Here is a 24,000-nt window from a genome sequence, read left to right as displayed (position 1 = left end):
CCTTCTCTTGTTCCATCTGTCTGGATTTACTGAAGGATCCTGTGGCTATTCACTGTGGACACAGCTACTGCATGAACTGTATTAAAAGCCACTGGGATGAAGAAGACCAGAAGGGAATCCACAGCTGCCCTCAGTGCAGGAAGACTTTCACACCGAGGCCTGTCCTGGAGAAAAACACCATGTTAGCAGAGTTAGTGGAGCAGCTGAAGAAGACTGGACTCCAAGCTGCTCCAGCTGATCACTGCTATGCTGGACCTGAAGATGTGGCCTGTGATGTCTGCACTGGGAGGAAGCTGAAAGCCGTCAAGTCCTGTCTGGTCTGTCTGGTTTCTTACTGTGAGAAACACCTCCAACCTCACTATGATGTAGCTCAGTTCAAGAAACACAAGCTGATCGACCCCTCCAAGAAGCTCCAGGAGAACATCTGCTCTCGTCATGATGAGGTGATGAAGATTTTCTGCCGTACTGATCAGCAGAGTATCTGTTATCTCTGCACAATGGATGTACATAAAGGCCACGACACAGTCCCAGCTGCAACAGAAAGGGCTGAGAAGCAGAAGGAGGTGGAGGTGATGCTACAAGAAATCCAGCAGAGAATCCAGAAGAATAAGAAAGACGTGGAGCTGCTTCTACAGGAGGTGAAGGCCATCAATGGCTCTGCTGATAAAACAGTGGCGGACAGTGAGGAGATCTTCGCTGAAATGATCCGTCTCATCCAGAAAAGAAGCTCTGATGTGAAGCAGCTGGTCAGATCCCAGCAGGAAACTGAAGTGAGTCGAGTAAAAGAAGTTCAGGAGAAGCTGGAGCAGGAGACCACTGAGCTGGAGAGGAAGGGCTCCGAGCTGATGCAGCTCTTACACACAGAGGATCACAATCAGTTTCTACACAGCTACCCCTCCCTGCCACTACCCAGTGAGTCTACACACTCATCCAGCATCAAGATTCGTCCTCTGAGCTACTTTGAGGACGTGACAGCAACTGTGTCAGAGACCAGAGAGAAACTACAGGACATTCTGAAAGAGACATGGACAGACATCTCCCTGGCAGTGACTGAAGTGGACGTTTTACTGTCACAACCAGAGCCTAAGACCAGAGATGAATTCTTAAAATATTCGTGTAAAATCACACTGGATCCAAACACAGCAAACACATATCTGTTATTATCTGAAGAGAACAGAAAAGCAACAGTAATGAATCAACATCAGTCTTATCCTGATCATCCAGACAGATTCTCTTTTTGGTTGCAGGTCCTGAGTAGAGAGAGTCTGAGTGGACGTTGTTACTGGGAGGTGGAGTGGAGAGGAGGAAGAGTTTATGTATCAGTCGCATACAAGAATAACTGCAGAGCAGGGAGATCACATGAATGTTTATTTGGATTCAGTGACAAATCTTGGGCATTACGTTGTGATTTAAACGATCATTTACTTTCCCACAACAATGTCCACACTGCAGTCTCTGGCCCTCCGTCCTCCAGAGTAGGAGTGTACCTGGATCACAGAGCAGGTATTCTGTCTTTCTACAGCGTCTCTGAAACCATGACTCTCCTCCACACAGTCCAGACCACATTCACTCAGCCGCTCTATGCTGGACTTTGGCTCTTCGATTATGAAGACACTGCTGAGTTCATTAAAGTCAAGTAGTCAGAAGTCACTTTAGGGACAGTAGGTTAAAATGTGTATTTTAGTCTCTGGTTGATTTGCTCGCCATCATTGTAGCTGAGCTCAGAGTCATGATGTTGAACTTTGTTTGATTGGTGCTCCTTAATGAGATTTAGTTCTGACATGGTCTCCATTGCTGTAGCTGAGAGTTCATTGTTGTGTTGGTGGACTTTGTTTGGGTGGCGGTCATCCCTTTGTCTGCTAAGCCACAGAGCCTCTCACTGCTCACCATGCCTTTGATTCCGCTGAACTGACATTTGTCCTTGTGAACATGTCAACTTCTCTGAATGTCTCTGAATGGCTCATGAACATCTATGTTGATGTGTTTGTGTGTTGTTGTTCCTCTTCTACTGCATGGGCTCTTTACAGAGAAATCTCTGTGAAGAGCCCATGCATACAAGCAGACCTTCCTTATTGCAGGGATTTAGTTCTGATTTTGTAAAGAAAGAAATCCACAATTCCATTTACATTTATGGAGACCACATGTTGTTGATATTATTTATTTGATATTCTGAGTCAAACTAACTGTATGGATGAAATCACTGAACACTGAATTTCTCAAACTCTACTGATTTCATGTGATGATGAACTAAAGTTTTACATGATGAATAAACCTGATGTTTCTCATTCAATGAAACGTTGGCTGTCATGAAATTCACAAACTCACTTAGCGTAACTTCATGCTCGTTTATTAAGGAGCTACCAAGATAACAGGCAACGTGTCAAGTAAAACAATGATGGCTTTACTCAGAAGCCCCCGCTTCTCTGAGCCCACAATGCACACAGCGCAACACAACACAACAATGCACAACCGAATCACCTTTTAAAGTAGCTCCCTGAAAAAGACACTTAAAACTATTGTAACTGTAACGTCTAATTCAGAATGAATTGCATAACAAATGTCAACTGCAGATCAGCGCGATGCTGAAACTCAAACACAGGGGATCTTCGCTGAAATGATCCGTCTCATCCAGAAAAGAAGCTCTGATGTGAAGCAGCTGGTCAGATCCCAGCAGGAAACTGAAGTGAGTCGAGTAAAAGAAGTTCAGGAGAAGCTGGAGCAGGAGACCACTGAGCTGGAGAGGAAGGGCTCCGAGCTGATGCAGCTCTTACACACAGAGGATCACAATCAGTTTCTACACAGCTACCCCTCCCTGCCACTACCCAGTGAGTCTACACACTCATCCAGCATCAAGATTCGTCCTCTGAGCTACTTTGAGGACGTGACAGCAACTGTGTCAGAGACCAGAGAGAAACTACAGGACATTCTGAAAGAGACATGGACAGACATCTCCCTGGCAGTGACTGAAGTGGACGTTTTACTGTCACAACCAGAGCCTAAGACCAGAGATGAATTCTTAAAATATTCGTGTAAAATCACACTGGATCCAAACACAGCAAACACATATCTGTTATTATCTGAAGAGAACAGAAAAGCAACAGTAATGAATCAACATCAGTCTTATCCTGATCATCCAGACAGATTCTCTTTTTGGTTGCAGGTCCTGAGTAGAGAGAGTCTGAGTGGACGTTGTTACTGGGAGGTGGAGTGGAGAGGAGGAAGAGTTTATGTATCAGTCGCATACAAGAATAACTGCAGAGCAGGGAGATCACATGAATGTTTATTTGGATTCAGTGACAAATCTTGGGCATTACGTTGTGATTTAAACGATCATTTACTTTCCCACAACAATGTCCACACTGCAGTCTCTGGCCCTCCGTCCTCCAGAGTAGGAGTGTACCTGGATCACAGAGCAGGTATTCTGTCTTTCTACAGCGTCTCTGAAACCATGACTCTCCTCCACACAGTCCAGACCACATTCACTCAGCCGCTCTATGCTGGACTTTGGCTCTTCGATTATGAAGACACTGCTGAGTTCATTAAAGTCAAGTAGTCAGAAGTCACTTTAGGGACAGTAGGTTAAAATGTGTATTTTAGTCTCTGGTTGATTTGCTCGCCATCATTGTAGCTGAGCTCAGAGTCATGATGTTGAACTTTGTTTGATTGGTGCTCCTTAATGAGATTTAGTTCTGACATGGTCTCCATTGCTGTAGCTGAGAGTTCATTGTTGTGTTGGTGGACTTTGTTTGGGTGGCGGTCATCCCTTTGTCTGCTAAGCCACAGAGCCTCTCACTGCTCACCATGCCTTTGATTCCGCTGAACTGACATTTGTCCTTGTGAACATGTCAACTTCTCTGAATGTCTCTGAATGGCTCATGAACATCTATGTTGATGTGTTTGTGTGTTGTTGTTCCTCTTCTACTGCATGGGCTCTTTACAGAGAAATCTCTGTGAAGAGCCCATGCATACAAGCAGACCTTCCTTATTGCAGGGATTTAGTTCTGATTTTGTAAAGAAAGAAATCCACAATTCCATTTACATTTATGGAGACCACATGTTGTTGATATTATTTATTTGATATTCTGAGTCAAACTAACTGTATGGATGAAATCACTGAACACTGAATTTCTCAAACTCTACTGATTTCATGTGATGATGAACTAAAGTTTTACATGATGAATAAACCTGATGTTTCTCATTCAATGAAACGTTGGCTGTCATGAAATTCACAAACTCACTTAGCGTAACTTCATGCTCGTTTATTAAGGAGCTACCAAGATAACAGGCAACGTGTCAAGTAAAACAATGATGGCTTTACTCAGAAGCCCCCGCTTCTCTGAGCCCACAATGCACACAGCGCAACACAACACAACAATGCACAACCGAATCACCTTTTAAAGTAGCTCCCTGAAAAAGACACTTAAAACTATTGTAACTGTAACGTCTAATTCAGAATGAATTGCATAACAAATGTCAACTGCAGATCAGCGCGATGCTGAAACTCAAACACAATTCCCATACTTAACAGACTAAAATAGCATTTCACATGCCCTCACATATGTCTCTCTTTGAGCCAGGGTCCTCCTTGGAGAAGCCCTGGGGCTGAGAGGCACAGCAGAAGTCCCAGTGACAGGGGCACTACTAAGAATTGAGGCCTGGCCCGTGTCACAAGAAGAGTCCACTCTCAAGTCACGAGTCTCTACTGCTGTAGATGGCACCAGTGACCCTGGTACCACCTGAATGTGTCTCCTGTTTCTGCAGGCAAGCATGCCCTGTTCTGTCTGCACATACTAAGACCTGGGCTCTGGTGCCTTAGCAATGCATTAGCATTTTCCAGCCTTTTTTTCCATCAAGCTTGATGTTGACACTCTGACCCTGCTGTAGTGCAGGTAATGGTTGTGTAGAGTGGCATCTGTTACAGAAGAAGTGATATGCAGCTTTAGTCCGCTGGTCCTTAAGTCTGACAGTTTTGTAGTCTATTGGACTTGGATTCAGCTGCTTAGGCAGAATGGGAACTGTAGTCCTCAACTGTCGACCAATAACAAGTTGGGCAGGGCTCAAACCTGTAGCAGAGATCAGAGTGGCACGATAACTCATCAAGGCCAGGTGAGGATCTGGCTGGCGCAGAATCCGTGTCGCATTCTCAGGTCAAATCTGGGTCAAATGTGGCGTACAAGGTCCACCTCTGAATGAACACCGAGCACAACTGCTGTGTCGCAGGCTAAGCAAGGATGGGTGAACTGGGAGAATGTAGAGAAAAGGAAGCTGAAGTGGACAGAGCTGTGGAGCATGGAGGCCAGCAGGATTAGATTTATAATAGGGGCTACTTATGATGTGCTGCCATCTCCCCAGAACCTAAACCAGTGGGTAGGTGAGGATGCTGCCTGCCCACTGTGCATTTGTGTCTGTAAATGTAGCCATATTCTGACAGATTGTAGACTTAGTCTTTCCCAGGGCAATACACTGGCATCACAACCAGGAACTGAAATGTTTAGCAGCTGCAATTGAGGAAAAACAATTAAGAGAAAATTCCATAGCTGCTAATAAATACTATAGATTCAAGATTCAAGATTAAAGATTTCTTTATTGTCAATCTCTCAATACGTTCACGACATACAGAAAAATCGAAAAAAATGTTTCTCTCTCCCTCTCACATGAAAACGAGGGGAGAGAGGGGCCGCTGCATCCGTACGTGCCGCCATCTTGGTTGTATACAAACACATCATGTTTGTACCGGAGGGAGAAAAGGCTAGACTATTGAGAATCAGGCATAACGCAGGGCAGCTAAGGGTAGGAGGAGCCTGGGAGATGAGGGTTGACTTAAATGAGCAGCTAATTAACCAAACCCAGATAGTCAGCACCCGGCCACGGTCTGACCTGCTATTGTGGTCTGAGCCAGAGAATTTTCATCCCATCCCCTCGACGCCTTCTCATGCCTTCCTCACGACTCTTTTCATTCCTTCCCCTCAACCATTTTCATCCCTTTTTATCCTACTTCCTTGACTCCTTTTCATCCCCCATTCCTTTCGATCCTTCTCTGGTACAATCTGAAGACTGCAGCTTGACCACAGCCCCACCCTCCAGGTCCAAAACTGTAATTTACACCAACTCACACATTCAGTTCTACATAACCTGGTCCTCACATACACCTCATAGACTATCTATGCCACCTTGTGAGTTCACTCTGCCCACACTTGTTTATTATGTTTTAGTTTATGGCCAGCACTGTCATAACAAAAGCTGACTGGTTCTCAAGTCTTTTTTTTCACGTTTGTTATACATTCAGTACTTAACCCTTTATAGGGCACTCATTGAAATACTTGGAAATACAAAATTTCAACAGTAGAGTATTATTGCAGGCCATAAGAAGACTTTTTTTTATTTTTGTGAAACTTTTCAACATTTTTAATTTTCATGGAGAAAATCAAGATTAATGAACTTACCATATACTGTTTGGTTCCTTGCCTTTAAGTGGTAAAGAAATGTAAACATGTATTTAGACCATTAGAACATAAGTGCTGATTCAGACACTTGTTAACATACATATTATCACATTAGACAACATTAGGACACTTCTCCATGGTACCTAATGAAGCAGTTATGCTTAGTTCAAATATAGGAAATGTCAGAAAGAGAAACATGGTGTAGTTAAGCTATGTCAGCTTTCTCGGAACACTGAAAGGCTCATGCAAATTAAAGAGATTATAAGAATTCAGCTACTTAAAAACACTGCTGAAAATAGACTTCCTCTATAGGGTACAGGGGCACATGTTCAAACTGAATAGTCTTCCCTAATACTGACTCTACCATTCCTACTGCTGTGAACAGCTGGGAGACCAGTTTAACTGATTTATTAAGAAACTTTAGGGGCGGTGAGTTTTTGTTCAGTTTTTACAGTTTGTTTTTCTCCATCTTTGTGTGTGTCATTTAGTGAAAACACAAATAGACTGCAACATTTTTATTTTATTAAGCATTTTCTCAACAACAATAATAATAAAATAGAAGGCTTTGTAGTGATTGGAGCACAGCCCAGCAACAACAACATCCTCAACAATTGGACTAATATTCCTTCCATGCTCTGGTCAGCGTTCTGCTGCTACAGCAGCAGTCAGAGGAGATGACTAGCAAGTGCCCACTGGGGCGAGAACATTGAATCTAACGACACATACCTGCAGACTAAGACTCTGGAGGAGGTCCACATGGAACTGGGAGGATTTAAAGTGTTTCGTGGAACACAATGTCCACTCCACACAACTGTTACTGAATTTTAAATTTTAACGTAACTGCAACTGCCCACCATTTAAAGCAGTGACAGACCATGCATTTTCCACCTAGGCCTGTAATGGGAAATTATTCTACTGTGTGATGTGCTGTGAACTCATGTAACCCCTAAGGGTTGCTTGTTCAACATGCTTATCTCTCTTTCGTGTAGCTGGGTGCAGCAGTATAACAGAAAAGAAACATTTCGTGGCCTTGACTGTGATAGGAAGGACAGACAAAAGACATAGTTAAAAGAGGCGCTCCCTGGATGAATGGGCAGAGACACTTACAACCTGACTTGTGTGTGATACTCCGGATTGCAACTTGTAATAAACTAAATCTGTCTGAAATCATCTTTCTCGGATCTGTTAATAAGAGTTTTTCCATAACACCTCTAACCTTATTCAAAACACCTTTTAATAAATCATTATGATGCCACTGCTATAGAAACAATAACAATATACAATATACAGATATGCAATAAAACAGGACATTTTGTCTCATAGTGAGATGAATGCCATTACTAAAGCAAGAAACTCACTTAGAACAATTCAGAAAATCTCCTCTCATTCACTGCAGCCACAGTTGCACTGCAGCTGTGCACCAGCACCACATACATCAAATCCAGTAGAAACATCAATGGCGAGACAATAAAATGGCAAACATATACATAAAGGATGTAAATACAATTCATTTTGCTCACCAGAACTTAAGAAACAATTCAGAGTTGTCCTCAAAGCCTGTCAACCAAGTTATGTCCCTGAAGAGGACAGGGACAAAAACAGTCCTCTTCCCTATGAATGTTTAAACATTTATAGAGAAGAGGACAGGGACAAAAACAATCCCGCTTCAACAACAGGTAAGTACCCAGTGGTTAATGGAAATTAGCTGCACCAGTTTCTGGTTATTAGCATAACAAGCAAGTTTTTTTCAGGAGGAGTTCCTATTTAAACCTCAGACTTCCCACCAGTCCCCTAGAACTGAAGAAGCTACTCGGATGAGTGGTGAAACGTCTTCTCTAAAACTCTACAAGTCCAGTTGCCTTTTTTTAACCTTTTTGGATATACCAAATAAACAGAGATGGACAGAAAAAAGTCAAAGCCATCAGGTGACCAATTTAGACTTTTTGCTGTGATGCTTGCAATGCTTATACAACAGTAATTCGTCTTAACAAACACCAGATCTAATTTTACCATAAGATTGTGCTTTGCAACAAAACTGTTACAAGTTCAGTTATTGTTTATTTCCATCACGTTGGGTCCTGTAATTAGCCAACAGAATTTGCATATCTGTAGGTAGTTTCAAAGATGAAATTTTGCCATTTGCTACAACTCTATTTCGTGTCAAACATAGTTTAACCAGTCATAACTAAAAGTGAGCCAAGCATAGAATTGGAGGCAGTAACCAAGGAGCTAATTGTTCCTCCCTGAAAGATAGATTAATATAGCTTCTAATGACAGACATTTAGCATGTAAACACTCGGAGGGGTTATCGCCCAGGGAGTAATTCAGTGTAGAACTGCCACGGAGTAGAAACAAAAACAAAATGGCAATTGATGATGAATATACGGTAGTTAAATTGATCTCAACTTGGAAATGTGAGTTGAAATAGTGAGTTCATTTGATAAAATGAGTTTTCTTCAGTGGATAATTTAACCTAATAAGTTGTTTTAGCTTATAGCATCAAGTTGAAAAAGGAAATGATCTTGAGTTAGTATAACTTAGCTTTTTCAGTTGACAGACAGAGGTTTTCTTCTTGGGGAGTTTACTTGCAGCAAGTGAACAGTTGTTTTAAGTTTTACTTGAAATCTATTACAGTGTAGTGTGATAATCAGAAGCTTTTCATTATAGCCATAATTGCTATTGTTATTGCATTTTAGGACAAATGAGGTTCCTTTGAGGATCCTTCTAAGTTCTCAGACTTCGGTAGATTTAGAAGACTTCAACTTGATCTAAACTTAAAACAGCCATATTTTAATAAACTGTACAGTATTACCTCGCATTTTAGAAGTGATTATACACGAGCAGAAACACACAAGCACAGAGTTCACACCAGCACAATTGACACTAAAATTCTATTTAATCTAAACAGACATTTTGCTTGTACAGTTTTAGGGACAGTGCACATTGAGCCAGTTCGCCCATTTTCAGCTGCAGTTCCTGGACAGATGTAATGAGGACATGTCCAGTAAAATACATTAAAGCAGAAACAGCACTACTGCACATGTAACAGTCGAAAACTCTTAATATTTGAGACAAGCAAGGTGACATCAAAACTATCATTTTCTAGTGTTTGGTCACACACTTGATTGTCTGTTAATCCAGATTAAATTACTTTCAATTCAGTCAGTTAGTTTGACTCAGAGTATCAGCTATGCACAATCAAATAATGACCAATGTTGCGGCAAAAGTGTTAAACGTATATAGTGAAAGAATTCCAAGAGACTGATCTTTGTCTTTATCTTTTATTAAGCTGAAACAATGATTAGTCAAAGCTTTCTTTGCTGAAGATGAGACACGTGGAAAAAATGAAAATTCTACAGCCTAAGACACTTCACATCACACCACCCTCTCTTATCAGAAGCTGATTAATAGAACAAAGAACGTCTGTAAAAATAAGTGAGAACAGTCAGGCATGTGAGAAGTAACTACTTCAAAAGAATAAACACCAAAGCTGTTAGAAAGTAATGAGAACAACCTGAGAGTATATGAAATTTCCTGTTGAATTCTAAGTTCATCTGTACATCCATTTGAACAACAACAAAACAACTACATGTGGTCTTCAAATCAATAAATGTCAATTTAATTCAGATTTCTTTCTTTCCAAAGTCAGAACTAAATTTCATTAAGGAGCACCAATCAAATTAAGTTCAACATCATGACACTGAGCCTAGCTACAATGATGGAGAACACATCAACTGGAGACTAAAAGACACATTTTAACCTACTGTCCTTAAAGTGACTTTTGGCTATTTGACTTGAATGAACTCAGCAGTGGTTTCAATATCTAAAAGGAGTCCAGCATAGAGCGGCTGAGTGAATGTGGTCTGTACTCTGTGGAGGAGAGTCATGGTTTCAGAGACGCTGTAGAAAGACAGAATACCTGCTCTGTGATCCAGGTACACTCCTACTTTGGAGGATGGAGGACCTGAGACCTCAGTGGTGACGTCGTTGTGGGTAAAAACAAGTTTGTTTGTTTCACAATGCAATGCCCATGATTTGTCATTCAACCCAAATGCACATTCACGTGATTTCCCTGCTCTGCTGATATTCTTGTATGCGACTGCTACAGCAGCTCTTCCTCCTCTCCACTCCACCTCCCAGTAACAACGTCCACTCGGACTCTCTCTACTCAGGACCTGAGCCCACCCTGTGAATCTGTCTGGATGATCAGGATAAGACTGATGTTGATTCATTACTGTTGCTTTTCTGTTCTCTTCAGATAATAACAGATATGTGCTTGCTGTGTTTGGATCCAGTGTGATTTTACACGAATATTTTAAGAATTCATCTCTGGTCTTAGGCTCTGGTTGTGACAGTAAAACGTCCACTTCAGTCACTGCCAGGGAGATGTCTGTCCATGTCTCTTTCAGAATGTCCTGTAGTTTCTCTCTGGTCTCTGACACAGCTGCTGTCACATCCTCAAAGTAGCTCAGAGGACGAATCTTGATGCTGGATGAGTGTGTAGACTCACTGGGTGGTGGCAGGGAGGGGTAGCTGTGTAGAAACTGATTGTGATCCTCTGTGTTTAAGAGCTGCATCAGCTCGGAGCCCTTCCTCTCCAGCTCAGTGGTCTCCTGCTCCAGCTTCTCCTGAACTTCTTTTACTCGACTCACTTCAGTTTCCTGCTGGGATCTGACCAGCTGCTTCACATCAGAGCTTCTTTTCTGGATGAGACGGATCATTTCAGCGAAGATCTCCTCACTGTAAGCCACTGTTTTATCAGCAGAGCCATTGATGGCCTTCACCTCCTGTAGTACGGCAGAAAATCTTCATCACCTCATCATGACGAGAGCAGATGTTCTCCTGGAGCTTCTTGGAGGGGTCGATCAGCTTGTGTTTCTTGAACTGAGCTACATCATAGTGAGGTTGGAGGTGTTTCTCACAGTAAGAAACCAGACAGACTAGACAGGACTTGAAGGCTTTCAGCTTCCTCCCAGTGCAGACATCACAGGCCACATCTTCAGGTCCAGCATAGCAGTGATCAGCTGGAGCAGCTTGGAGTCCAGTCTTCTTCAGCTGCTCCACTAACTCTGCTAACATGGTGTTTTTCTCCAGGACAGGCCTCGGTGTGAAAGTCTTCCTGCACTGAGGGCAGCTGTGGATTCCCTTCTGGTCTTCTGCATCCCAGTGCCTTTTAATACAGTTCATGCAGTAGCTGTGTCCACAGGATGTCGTCACAGGATCCTTCAGTAGATCCAGACAGATGGAACAAGAGAAGGTTTCTCTATCCAGCTGAAATCCTTTCTGCGCCATTTCATGTCTCAGCGTCGATGACTGAGTGAATTTCTGTTCGATGGAAGTGAAACTAGTCAGAGAACTGATCTAAACAACATGTGTTTCCGCAGTGAATGTGTCTCTCAGCTCTAATACTTCCCCTGATGCTGGTTACACCCATCTTCAGTGCAGAGATCTAAAGGGGAGGGGACAAGGAAATATGAGAACAGAGTAGCGCCTCTATGTTTCAGAGCAGCAAGAAGAGGCAGGCTTATCACAGTTTGACTTCGTCCAGGAAGAGGAGCAGTTTGAAGCAGATGCTGCAGCTGTTTTTTACCACTCACTAGTTTTGCTTTCGTCAACGAAAACTATGACTAAATATTGTCGTCAACGAACCTTTATCACGTGACTAAAACGAGACGAGACGTAACGTAAATGCTGGTCATGCGACGATAACTATAATTAAATGTATAATGCAATATTGTTGACGAATAAAAACGAGACTAAATGTGGTTTACAAAATAAAAACTATGCTAAAATGTCTCTCCATTTTCGTTGACCGAAACGAGACGAGACGAAATGTTACAACGTTATTTTGTCTTGTTTAGTCGCGTTATTATTATTATTTTGTAGTTTTTCTGTTTCCTGTGTCCAGAGAGCCCGTTTCTCTCGCAGGCGACGTCACTTCCTCAAGCTCCACTCGCGGCATTAGGCGCGTTCGACTTCATGCAGATCTGAGCAGATCTGACTTGACGTGATGCATGCTGGGTAGAACAAGTTCATTTTAACCAATCATATTCGAGATCTATGAGCATGACAACCCAGCATGCATCACGTCAAGTCAGTAGTGATGGGAATTCCGGCTCTTTTTGGAGAGCCAGTTCTTTTGGCTCGGCTCACTAAAAAGAGCCGGCTCTTTCGGCTCCCAAGTGCCTCCTCAGATTTTCTGTTGCTTAAAGTATATTTATCACCAAAAATAATGCAAAACTATGTGTAAAATGAATTACTAATGTAAAAAACATACACTATATCAAATATTTATCATTTATATGGCTTTATTTAGCAACTGAACACACTCAAACTTGAACAGAGAATACATTTTTTTAACAGAGAATAAAAAAATATATAAATAATAAAAAAATAAATAAACTATAAAGTATGCTATAAAAAACAAAGACCCATCCAGGGCTCAAGACTCCTTTTTTCACCAGTTTAAAAAACAAAACAAACAAAACAGAAAATTCACTGGTTCCACATGTGCAAGAAGATGGACTATTTACATTGAAGCATTTGAGCTGCTTATAACATTGAAATGGGTCCAAATTGTACTACGTTTCCTGCTGCTGTCGCTCATTTTCTCACCGTTTCTTCGTCATTCTCTCTCTCTCTCTCTCTCTCTCTCTCTCTCTCTCTCTCTCTCTCTCTCTCTCTCTCGCTCGCTCTTTCGTCCTCTCTCTCTCTCTCTCTCTCTCTCTCGTTTGCTCTTTCCTCCTCTCTCTCGCTCTCTTGTCTTCCTCCGTGTGTGTGTGCTCACTGCTGTGTGTGTCTGACCCTCCCTTTCCCCCGCCCCTACTGCTCTTTGTGTGGACACTGCAGTTGTCGCCACACATCTTGACCAATCACCGTGTGGCTTTCACCAAAACAAGCGGAGGAAAAAAAAAAAAAGAAAGAAAAAAACTAAATCGGCTCCCAATGAAGAGCCGGCTCCCGTCGTTCACTTCAAAGAGCCGGCTCTTAGAGCCGTCTCGTTCGCGACCGACACATCACTACAAGTCAGATCTGCTCAGATCTGCATGAAGGTCGAACGCGCCTATTATTTAGAAGATGCTCTGCTCCAGTGAGTCTGCGACTCTGCGTGAGTACTGAGTAGCGAGAGAACTGTGAGTAGGCTACTCAGTAGCGTGACAGAGAAAGGGAACGATGGTAGAAGAAGAAGAGAAGACATTTGGAAAAACTTTAAATACATCGAAGTGGAAAATAAAACCGAATGTCTTGTGGTGAAAGATAGGGAGAAGTGCGGCAAATAGTAAATAAATAGTGCGGCAAATAGTAAATAAATAGTAAAATAAATATGTTGTAAATTCAAATCAGCGTCTTCCGTGTCTGGAATGGATGTATTCTTGAGTCTATAAGGTAACAATAATATAATAAGAACCTTGTTTGAAATAGGTTTGGCTAAAAGAAAATTTTGGTTTTGTCTATACTACAAGGTAGGCTACTTATACTATATTGACTGGGTTAAATAGAATTGCATTACTAAAAAGAGACTAAAATACAATTTATTGACTTAAACTAGACTAAATGTCATCAGTTTTCGTCGACTAAAACTAGACGAAAATAGTCATGGATAATTCTGACTAAAATAAGACTAAAATGCTCAGACTTTTAGTTGACTAAAACTTGACTTGACTAAAAAGAGTATGAACATGACTAAAACTAATAAAAACTAAAATGACAGCTTGACACAAAGACTAGACTAAAACTAAAATTAAAACAGGCCGCCAAAAACAACACTACCACTCACTCACAGTAGAACACATTTCTGACAAACTTTGGTCAGCTCAGTTTTTATTTCTAGACTGTAAATTCTCCTTAGAATGTCTGTTTAGAGATGGCTGCCTGGTTTTTATAATTAGCTCCTCAACATTCAACATTTTTTCATACTTTATTACCCAAAGTTTGTGTCTTAAACAACGCTGACAAAGCTTCATTCAGCAGTCCAATATACGACAACAAACAAACTGAAAATATATTAACATATTACCTGAAGCTGAGGGCTGTTGAAAGAAAGACAGATAACATGTGTTTTAGCACTTTTACTGAAAGTATTTCAATATTACATTTGTTGGTTTATCTTTGTCTGAGAAAGAGACACAGAAGCTGTTCACACCATACAGCATTGTTTTATCCTGATTCAGCCAGATCTCTATTGTCCACTGAGCACAGTTGCACATGGAGAAGTGTGACAGGAGGAAAAGTCACGTAATGTAGAAATATATAAAAGTTGTATGTTCTGTATCACGGGTAGAGAGAACTAACTCACCATGCAGCTTGTGTTCATGGTGTCGGTTCCTGTAAATAAAACTTGCAAAGACATTTTTCTCAAACAAAGTCTCTTTATTTCACAAACTCAGAGTTAAGGAGAAAAGATAACCAATCAAAAGCTGCTGCTCTATAGAAAGGCTCCTTTATTTCAGTTCATTTTAATTCAATTTTATTTATGTAGCATCAATAACAGTACAAATTGTCTCAAGACGCCTTACAAAACCCGGCCTGAAACGCCCAGAGCAAGTCTGAAGGCGACGGTGGCAAGGAAAAACTCCCATTTAACAGGAAGAAACCTTGAGCAGAACCCAGCTCATATGGAGGGACCCATCTGCCTAAGGCCAACCAGGTAGAGACAGAAAAGTCACGCCGTCTTTTAGAATGATGAAACAAAAGAAAGAAATCCACAGTTTATTGGTATGGAGACCACATGTTGTTGATATTATTTATTTGATATTCTGAGTCAAACTAACTGTATGGATGAAATCACTGAACAAGAGTCATTTCTCAAACTCTACTGATTTAATGTGATGTTGAACTAAAGCTTTAATGATGAATAAAGCTCCTGTTTGACATTCAATGAAACGTTGGCTGTCATGAAATTCCCGAACTCACTTAGCATAACTTCATGCTCGTTTATTAAGGAGCTACCAAGATAACGGGCAACCTGTCAAGTAAAACAATGCTGGCTTTACCTAGAAGACCCCACTTCTCTGAGCCCACAATGCACACGGCAACATCCCATGGTGCAACGCAACACAACAATGCACAACCAAATCACATCGCATCTTCCTCTTTTAAAGTAGCTCCCTGAAAAAGACACTTAAAACTATTGTAACTGTAACGTCTAATTCAGAATGAATTGCATAACAAATGTCAACTGCAGATCAGTGCGATGCTGAAACTCAAACACAATTCCCATATTTAACAAACAAAAATAGCATTTCACATGCCCTCACATATGTCTCTCTTTGAGCAAGGGTCCTCCTTGGAGTAGACCTGGGGCTGAGAGGCACAGCAGAAGTCCCAGTGACAGGGGCACTACTAAGAACTGAGGCCTGGCCCATGTCACAAGAGGAGTCCACTCTCAAGTCACGAGTCTCTACTGCTGTAGATGGCACCAGTGACCCTGGTACCACCTGAATGTGTCTCCTGTTTCTGCAGGCAAGCATGCCCTGTTCTGTCTGCACATACTAAGACCTGGGCTCTGGTGCCTTAGCAATGCATTAGCATTTTCCAGCCTTTTTTTCCATCAAGCTTGATGTTGACACTCTGACCCTGCTGTAGTGCAGGTAATGGCTGTGTAGAGTGGCGTCTGTTATAGAAGACGCGATATGCAGCTTTAGTCCGCTGGTCCTTAAGTCTGACAGTTTTGTAGTCTATTGGACTTGGATTCAGCTGCTTAGGCAGAATGGGAACTGTAGTCCTCAGTTGACGACCGATCATAAGTTGGGCAGGGCTCAAACCTGTAGCAGAGATCGGAGTGGCACAATAACTCATCAAGGCCAGGTGAGGATCTGGCTGGCGCAGAATCCGTTTTGCTGTATTAACACACTTTTCAGCAGCGCCGTTAGCTTGGGGGTAGTGTGGACTGGATGTTGTGTGTCCAAAGTTGTGTGTCTTATGGAACTCTCTGAATTCTGCTGAGGTGAATTGGGTGCCATTATCAGTTATCAGCTCCAATAGGATCCCCCACCTGACAAACATGCTTTTCAGTCATCCATCATCCAAGTCCTTCCTGGTGTCAGTAGTGCAGCTGCTGGTCCAGAGGCAGAGGGCAGACACTCTGAGGAGCTTCTGTCAGTATTAACCCTTTAAGGGGCAAGGAACCATATACGGTAACTTTAACACACATTTCAGATTACGTCCCAGTGCCTCTCAGTGAGGTTGTGAAGCATGCGGTTTTCACCCAGTCAATCAGAGAAGATTAAGGCAACATTCTCAGGTCAAATCTGGGTCAAATGTGGTCGCAGGCTAAGCAAGGACAACGGGTGAACTGGGAGAATGTAGAGAAAAGGAAGCTGAAGTGGACAGAGCTGTGGAGCATGGAGGCCAGCAGGATTAGATTTATAATAGGGGCAACTTATGATGTGCTGCCATCTCCCCAGGACATACAGAAAAATCGAAAAAATGTTTCTCTCTCTCTCTCTCACATGAAAACGAGGGGAGAGAGGGGCCGCTGCATCTGTATGCGCCGCCATCTTGGTTGTATATAGACACATCATGTTTGTACCGGAGGGAGAAAAGGCTAGACTATTGAGGATCATAACGCAGGGCAGCTAAGGGTAGGAGGAGCCTGGGAGATGAGGGTTGACTTAAATGAGCAGCTAATTAACCAAACCCAGATAGTCAGCACCCGGCCACAGTCTGACCTGCTATTGTGGTCTGAGCCAGAGAATTTTCATCCCATCCCCTCGACCCCTTCTCATGCTGTTTCATCCCATCCCCTCGACGCCTTCTCATGCCTTCCTCATGACTCTTTTCATTCCTTCCCCTCAACCATTTTCATCCCTTTTTATCCTACTTCCTTGACTCCTTTTCATCCCCCATTCCTTTCGATCCTTCTCTGGTACAATCTGAAGACTGCAGCTTGACCACAGCCCCACCCTCCAGGTCCAAAACTGTAATTTACACCAACTCACACATTCAGTTCTACATAACCTGGTCCTCACATACACCTCATAGACTATCTATGCCACCTTGTGAGTTCACTCTGCCCACACTTGTTTATTATGTTTTAGTTTATGGCCAGCACTGTCATAACAAAAGCCTGGTTCTCAAGTCTTTTTTTTCATGTTTGTTATACATTAGGTACTTAACCCTTTATAGGGCACTCATTGAAATACTTGGAAATACAAAATTTCAACAGTAGAGTATTATTGCAGGCCATAAGAAGACTTTTTTTACTTTTGTGAAACTTTTCAACATTTTTAATTTTCATGGAGAAATTAATGAATTTACCATATACTGTTTGGTTACTTGCCTTTAAGTGGTAAAGAAATGTAAACATGTATTTAGACCATTAGAACATAAGTGCTGATTCAGACACTTGTTAACTCTGCAACAAGTCCTCCAACTTATACGACCACAGTGGTCGTTTGTACATGCACTGGAAAACGACGTTTTCCTTTCTTGCACTAGCGCTCCTACCGGTAACAGGAGAGTATTGCGGATTGCGGGGATTAATCCACTACATCGGTATGTTATAGTTGGACGAATTAAGGTAAGTACAGCAAATGTGTTTAATTAACATTTGAGAACAATATAACATGTTGTCAGCTCGTTTTAATGTTGATTCGCCTTCTAGTATACTATCTAGAATTACTACGGGGGATAATTAACGTTAAGAGCTAACGTTAAATTAAAACAACTAGCCAAAAGTTATTTTTTTAAAGGTAGCTAGCTAGCTAGCTATCATGATAACAGTTACGTAAATATGACTTTTAGAAGACGTCAGGACATGCACAGGTGAATATCATGTTTGTAACCATGTTGCTAAAGCTAAATAAAGTTGTTTAAAAAGTGAAAACCTGGAATGGAAAAGGACAGACAGATAAGACAGGTGTCCACTGGTGTCTGTAAGCTGATTTTCAAATGTTATTATCATACTTTACATACTTAATTTACCAATCACAGTATCTATTGTTCTGAAGAGAAAGCGTTTGTTGAAGTAGTTAAGTAATATATTAATATATAACTGCCCTATGTCTGAAATCAGGCATGGTCCCTGAGAACCTGAGGCCCTCTGACAGGTCAGAGTGATCATTGGATCATTTAAAAGTGTGAAGTAGTACACAATGTACATACTAGATTGTGTACTACATGTACTGTGTTACATAATGCACCTTTTTGTCTAACTTGGCTACACTAATTTATCGCGTCATCTTCAAATACAGGCTGTTGCATACATAGCCAGGTTTTATGATTACAAAATATCTGCATACCTGAGGAATGTGTCGTTGTACATTTTCCAATAATCTTAAAGCAATTTAACAGTAATACTTAATGCTGTCTATCTGTCTGTCTTGCAGTGGGACAAAGTGGAAAAACTCCTGGGAGCCAAAAGACAACATTCAAAGGTAACATCCTGAAATAGACTGTTACTGTGTCATAGTGATTTTGTTATTGTTGCTGTGTTGTATGCCAGTTATGGAGACTGAGTTATTATGTATTCTTTGATATAACTGCTTTATGATCTGTTTTGCTTGATCTTTGAGGAGACAGGCTACATGAATTCATTCATTCATTCATCTTCTATACCCGCTTATTCCTGTTAAGGGTCGCAGGGTCTGCTGGAGCCTATCCCAGCTGTCATCGGGCGAGAGGCGGGGTACACCCTGGACAGGTCGCCAGTCTATCGCAGGGCTAACATAGAGAGACAGACAACCATTCACACTCACGTGCACACCTACGACCAATTAGAATCACCAATGAACCTAACCAGCATGTCTCTGGCCGACGGGAAGAAGCAGGAGTACCCGGAGAGAACCCACGCAGACACAGGGAGAACATGCAAACTCCACACAGAAAGGCCCAGTCGGCCCATGGATTCGAACCTGTGACCTTCTCGCTGTGAGGCATCAGTGCTAACCACCCTGGCTACATGAATGATAAATGTTAATGTCTGGTAATGTTTTAAAATAAAATACCTGCCACCTGTCTCTGTCTGTGTTCATTTCCATTCAATTCAGTTTCATGATTGTTTACAGTTTATAAATTAGCAGCCTGAATAGGTTTGTTTTCACTAAAAAGGGTGAGGGGTTAACAGACAACTTCATCCAATCACACCCTTTACAGTAGCTTAGCCAGCATAAAAGACAAGCCCATGTCATCGAGAAGTACATTCTTACCCATCAGCTGAATTTTTGTGCTTATATTGCTTGTTAATTACTCAGAATTGATTTAGTTTTGATTAACATTTATTGTTAAAGGCATAAGCTGTGAACCAGCAATTACACTATAGGTGAGGATACAAGTTACAATATTCTGAAATCAAGGAATGCCCCCTGTCGCATATCCTCATTAGTGTTTTGTTGAGATGCTGTTTTTTCATTGAAACACACAGATGTCAGAAATGACCTATTGGACATCATAACAACGGTATGTGTAACTGATTTACTCAAAGTCCCTTGACAAATAGCTGTTGTGATGTTAGTTTACACACAGGTTCAAAATGTCTGGTGGAATTAATTGGCAAAAACAAATGAGCAGATACAATATAAATTACTAATTCAGTTGTAAATCTGTCAGATATGATTACCTTACATGATTTTTTCTCATTGTTAAAAAAAAATACTTATATCATGGGCTGAGCCCTCAAAAGGCTCTCTGAATCTAAGCCTGTGCACAGCTGTGTTCATGAAATGTGAAAATCCATACTTTGTTGTAGGAATATAATAAAGATATTGTTGGAAAGGTCTCAACGTGGGGAATAACATATGTTAGTTTAGGGGTTGTAACTGACTCCTTCTTTGAACTATTGACCTTTGAACCCTGACTTCTGAGAATTTTTGAAGGCTTGTAATTCTGCATCAAAAGGGGCTATAGACATGGGACAAAGTGCTGTAGAAAGCTGATGAACTCTGCCTTTTGTGCCTGTGTGACTATACCTAGTGGATATAGACAGAAAGTGGGAGCGCTGTCCAAAATGGTATCTTTTCACCCAATTGACAATTATATGCTTAAATTCTGGTCACAGAAATGTGTTTCCCACACCCTTAAACCCCCGGCTATGTATTCATTTTATTATTTATAACCTCCTATTCAAGGAAATCACTAATCGTGGTAGAAACTACAAATCCCTTGAGCTGCGACATATAGCTTGATACCAAGTCACGTGATATTTGTAGTTTTTTCAGTTTTCAAACATACATGTTAAAATATGGTTGTAAAAAGATATATATGCTGATTACATCGAATATCTAGTATTGCCGAACTAGCGATGACATTGCTTTAAGTCGATATATGTAAAGAAAAAGTAAAGAGAGTTTATTTAGGATGTGTTTAGAACCGCGCAATATAGATTTACGCCAAACAGCATTGCAGTTTGGTTCTCCCGCTTCAGTAGGCAGGGTTTGGATTGGTTTATCTGCTGAACACATGAAATATTTACTACAGCCGAACTTGTAACGGCACTGATTATAGTTGCTTTAAGTTAAGAAATGACACACAACACTGCATTTGAGTCGTTTATTTGAAAATATTATGAAGCTTTGCTGTAGCTTGGTTGAGCGGCAGAAACCGAACGCAGCCAATCCACGGCAGACAGCTATAGACAGGAATCGAATGAGTCCAACTACGTCACTATGCTTTCTCCCGACCTCATAAGATTCTTTTAATAATACAGTTCAAAATGCACGTGTGGGCCAGGTTTAACGAATGCATTGAGTAATATGGCATTACTAGCATTCACTTTGAGGATGTGGATAGTATTTTTACACTAGTCGGCTCGTTTTCTACCCCGGGATGACGACGGAGGTTGACCGGCGGATCACATCAGGAGGCCGGCCGTTCGTCTCTGAGATGACCCGCCGCCCCCGGTTCAACAAGTGGCGCTTCATTTCTCCGAAAACATCGGAGCAAACTTCCAACCAGGCGTTATTTGGATAAACTGATCACATACTGGGGATCTGCACCGTTACTTTCTAGCATGAAAAAATATTAAAACTTAATAAAGTGACGTATTAACAGCCATAGAGCGGGAATTAAAACAGCTTTTAGCCTGCTTACTACGATGCCGCTAGAGGGCACTAGCGCGGCTAGTCACCCCCAAACGTAACACTGGGTCGTAATCTGGGTGCAGGAAAAACGACAACTGTGGTCGTTCTGTAGACAACATTAGGACACTTCTCCATGGTACCTAATGAAGCAGTTATGCTTAGTTCAAATACAGGAAATGTCGGAAGTTAACTACACCATGTTTCTCCTTCTGACATTTCCTGTATTTGATCTTCCCTAATACTGACTCTACCATTCCTACTGCTGTGAACAGCTGGGAGACCAGTTTAACTGATTCATTAAGAAACCTTAGGGGCGGTGAGCTTTTGTTCAGTTCTTACAGTTTATTTTCTCCATCTTTGTGTGTGTAATTTAGTGAATTTGTACACAAAACACAAATAGACTGCAACATTTTTATTTTATTAAGCATTTTCTCAACAACAATAATAATAAAATAGAAGGCTTTGTAGTGATTGGAGCACAGCCCAGCAACAACAACATCCTCAACAACTGGATTAATATTCCTTCCATGCTCTGGTCAGCATTCTGCTGCTACAGCAGCAGTCAGAGGAGATGACTAGCAAGTGCCCACTGGGGCGAGAACATTGAATCTAACGACACATACCTGCAGGCTAAGACTCTGGAGGAGCTCCACATGGAACTGGGAGGATGGTTTAAAGTGTTTCCTGGAACACAATGTCCACTCCACACAACTGTTACTGAATTTTAAATTTTAACGTAACTGCAACTGCCCACCATTTCATCAAAAGCAGTGGCGGGCCATGCATTTTCCACCTAGGCCTGTAATGGGAAATTATTCTACTGTGTGATGTGCTGTGAACTCATGTAACCCCTAAGGGTTGCTTGTTCAACATGCTTAGCTCTCTTTCGTGTAGCTGGGTGCAGCAGTATAACAGAAAAGAAACATTTCGTGGCCTTGACTGTGATAGGAAGGACAGACAAAAGACATAGTTAAAAGAGGCGCTCCCTGGCTGAATGGGCAGAGACACTTACAACCTGACTTGTGTGTGATTCTCCGGGTTGCAACTTGTAATAAACTAAATCTGTCTGAACTCATCTTTCTCGGATCTGTTAATAAGAGTTTTTCCATAACACCTATAAACTTATTCAAAACACCTTTTAATAAATCATTATGACACCACTGCAATGTAAACCATCAACAATATACGGATATGCAATAAAACAGGACATTTTGTCTCATAGTGAGATGAATGCCATTACTAAAGCAAGAAACTCACTTAGAACAATTCACAAAATCTCCTCTCATTCACTGCAGCCACAGTTGCACTGCAGCTGTGCACCAGCACCACATACATCAAATCCAGCAGAAACATCAATGGCGACCCAATAAAATGGCAGAAATATACACAAAAGATGTAAATAGAATTAATTTTACTCACCAGAACTTCAGAAACAATTTAGAGTTCTCCTCAGAGCCTGTCAACCAAGGGTAGTGCTCTTAGTTGCTGTCCTGAAAGTTTCCCCGACTGGGTCAGGCTGGTTAGCTCCAGGATTGGGAAGACTTTCCTCACAATATCCAGCTTTTCCTTCAAAGTCCGCCGTGAAAATGTCTTTCTAAGAAGATCTCCAACCAAATCAATAGCCTCTCCTCCTTCCGCCGCCGTGAGTTCACAAAATAGCTATTAAAACATTTATGGGGACGATTTCCCTGAACAGCTTGCAACAGATGAACATGAACCGCTAGCCTGTCTTAAATGGAGCGGCTCTCTGACCCTCAATCAGAGGACGCGAAAACACTGACACTACCATAGGCCACAGAGAAGGCCTATAGATGCAAACTAGAAATGTGATTGGTTAAAGGAACAGCATCATTACAATGTACTTCAAGCTTCAGCCGTCTGAAGATTTAATTGTAAAGGCCCAGGCAGATTTTATTGACTCCAGCAACACGTGACAGCTGACATATGATTGGATAAAAGCTCTAAAGCAAAGTGACAGTGCCAGAAGCACCACAGCTGAGAGACAGACAAGCCATGACATGAAAAGAATAGGCTATTGGGAAATATTTAATAAGATTAATGGGATGTGATTTAGTGATTGAGATAAAGTTTAAGCTTTGCTGGCCCTGATGGCCTGCCACTGATCAAAAGTAACTAAGCATTAACATGTCAATGAACACCGATCAGGTTCTACATTGAATTACTCCCCGGGCGATACCCCCTTTGATCACATTCCTTTCCCTATTAGGGTACCTTTATATTTTGCTCATATTGCCAATTTCACACAATTCATAAAAATAAAAACATGCAGGAATTATAGGCCTGTATTTATAATATTATGAATGAAATGTGTGTTATATGGAAGAAAGTCAAGGTGTGACTGACTTCAGCCCTTTTATACAGTGGATCCCCCTCGTCCGTTCAATTTGGGAGAGACCCAGAGGTGAGCTGTCCCCCATGCCCCCCTCTATGGGGCCATTATTGTAGCAAAACTATCTACAAATGTGTATTTCAATCCGTGTGTGTGTAACTACATTTGCAAATGTGTAAAAAAAATCTGT

The 24,000-nt window shown here is 41.5% G+C and overlaps 1 protein-coding gene and 1 pseudogene across 2 annotated transcripts; one reads left to right on the top strand and one right to left on the bottom strand.

The window, feature by feature from the left end:
• Positions 1-56: 56 nt before the first annotated feature.
• Positions 57-4,192, top strand: LOC311486671 (tripartite motif-containing protein 16-like). Its single transcript, XM_084542618.1, has 2 exons — positions 57-1,247; positions 3,161-4,192. Exons 1-2 carry the CDS (start codon positions 72-74, stop codon positions 3,551-3,553), a joined length of 1,569 nt encoding a protein of 522 aa, XP_084398744.1. The 5' UTR covers positions 57-71; the 3' UTR covers positions 3,554-4,192.
• Positions 4,193-7,814: 3,622 nt separating this feature from the next.
• Positions 7,815-11,879, bottom strand: LOC311486642 (tripartite motif-containing protein 16-like; annotated as a pseudogene). The gene has a single exon. The product of its transcript is annotated as a tripartite motif-containing protein 16-like (transcript).
• Between the last annotated feature and the right edge of the window lie 12,121 nt (positions 11,880-24,000).

The sequence above is a fragment of the Chelon labrosus genome, assembly GCF_963514085.1.
Source record: "Chelon labrosus genome assembly, chromosome: 1".
NCBI lineage: Eukaryota > Metazoa > Chordata > Actinopteri > Mugiliformes > Mugilidae > Chelon > Chelon labrosus.
Note: the sequence above shows the minus strand (reverse complement) of the source record. Positions and strands in the feature narration are given on the sequence as shown.

Excerpts from the sequence above, each read along its gene's own strand:
- LOC311486671 (XM_084542618.1), top strand. The coding sequence starts at position 72 with ATGAACTGTATTAAAAGCCACTGGGATGAAGAAGACCAGAAGGGAATC. Across the intron at positions 1,248-3,160 it reads GATTCTCTTTTTGGTTGCAG|GTCCTGAGTAGAGAGAGTCT; the intron begins GTCCTGAGTAGA and ends TTTTGGTTGCAG.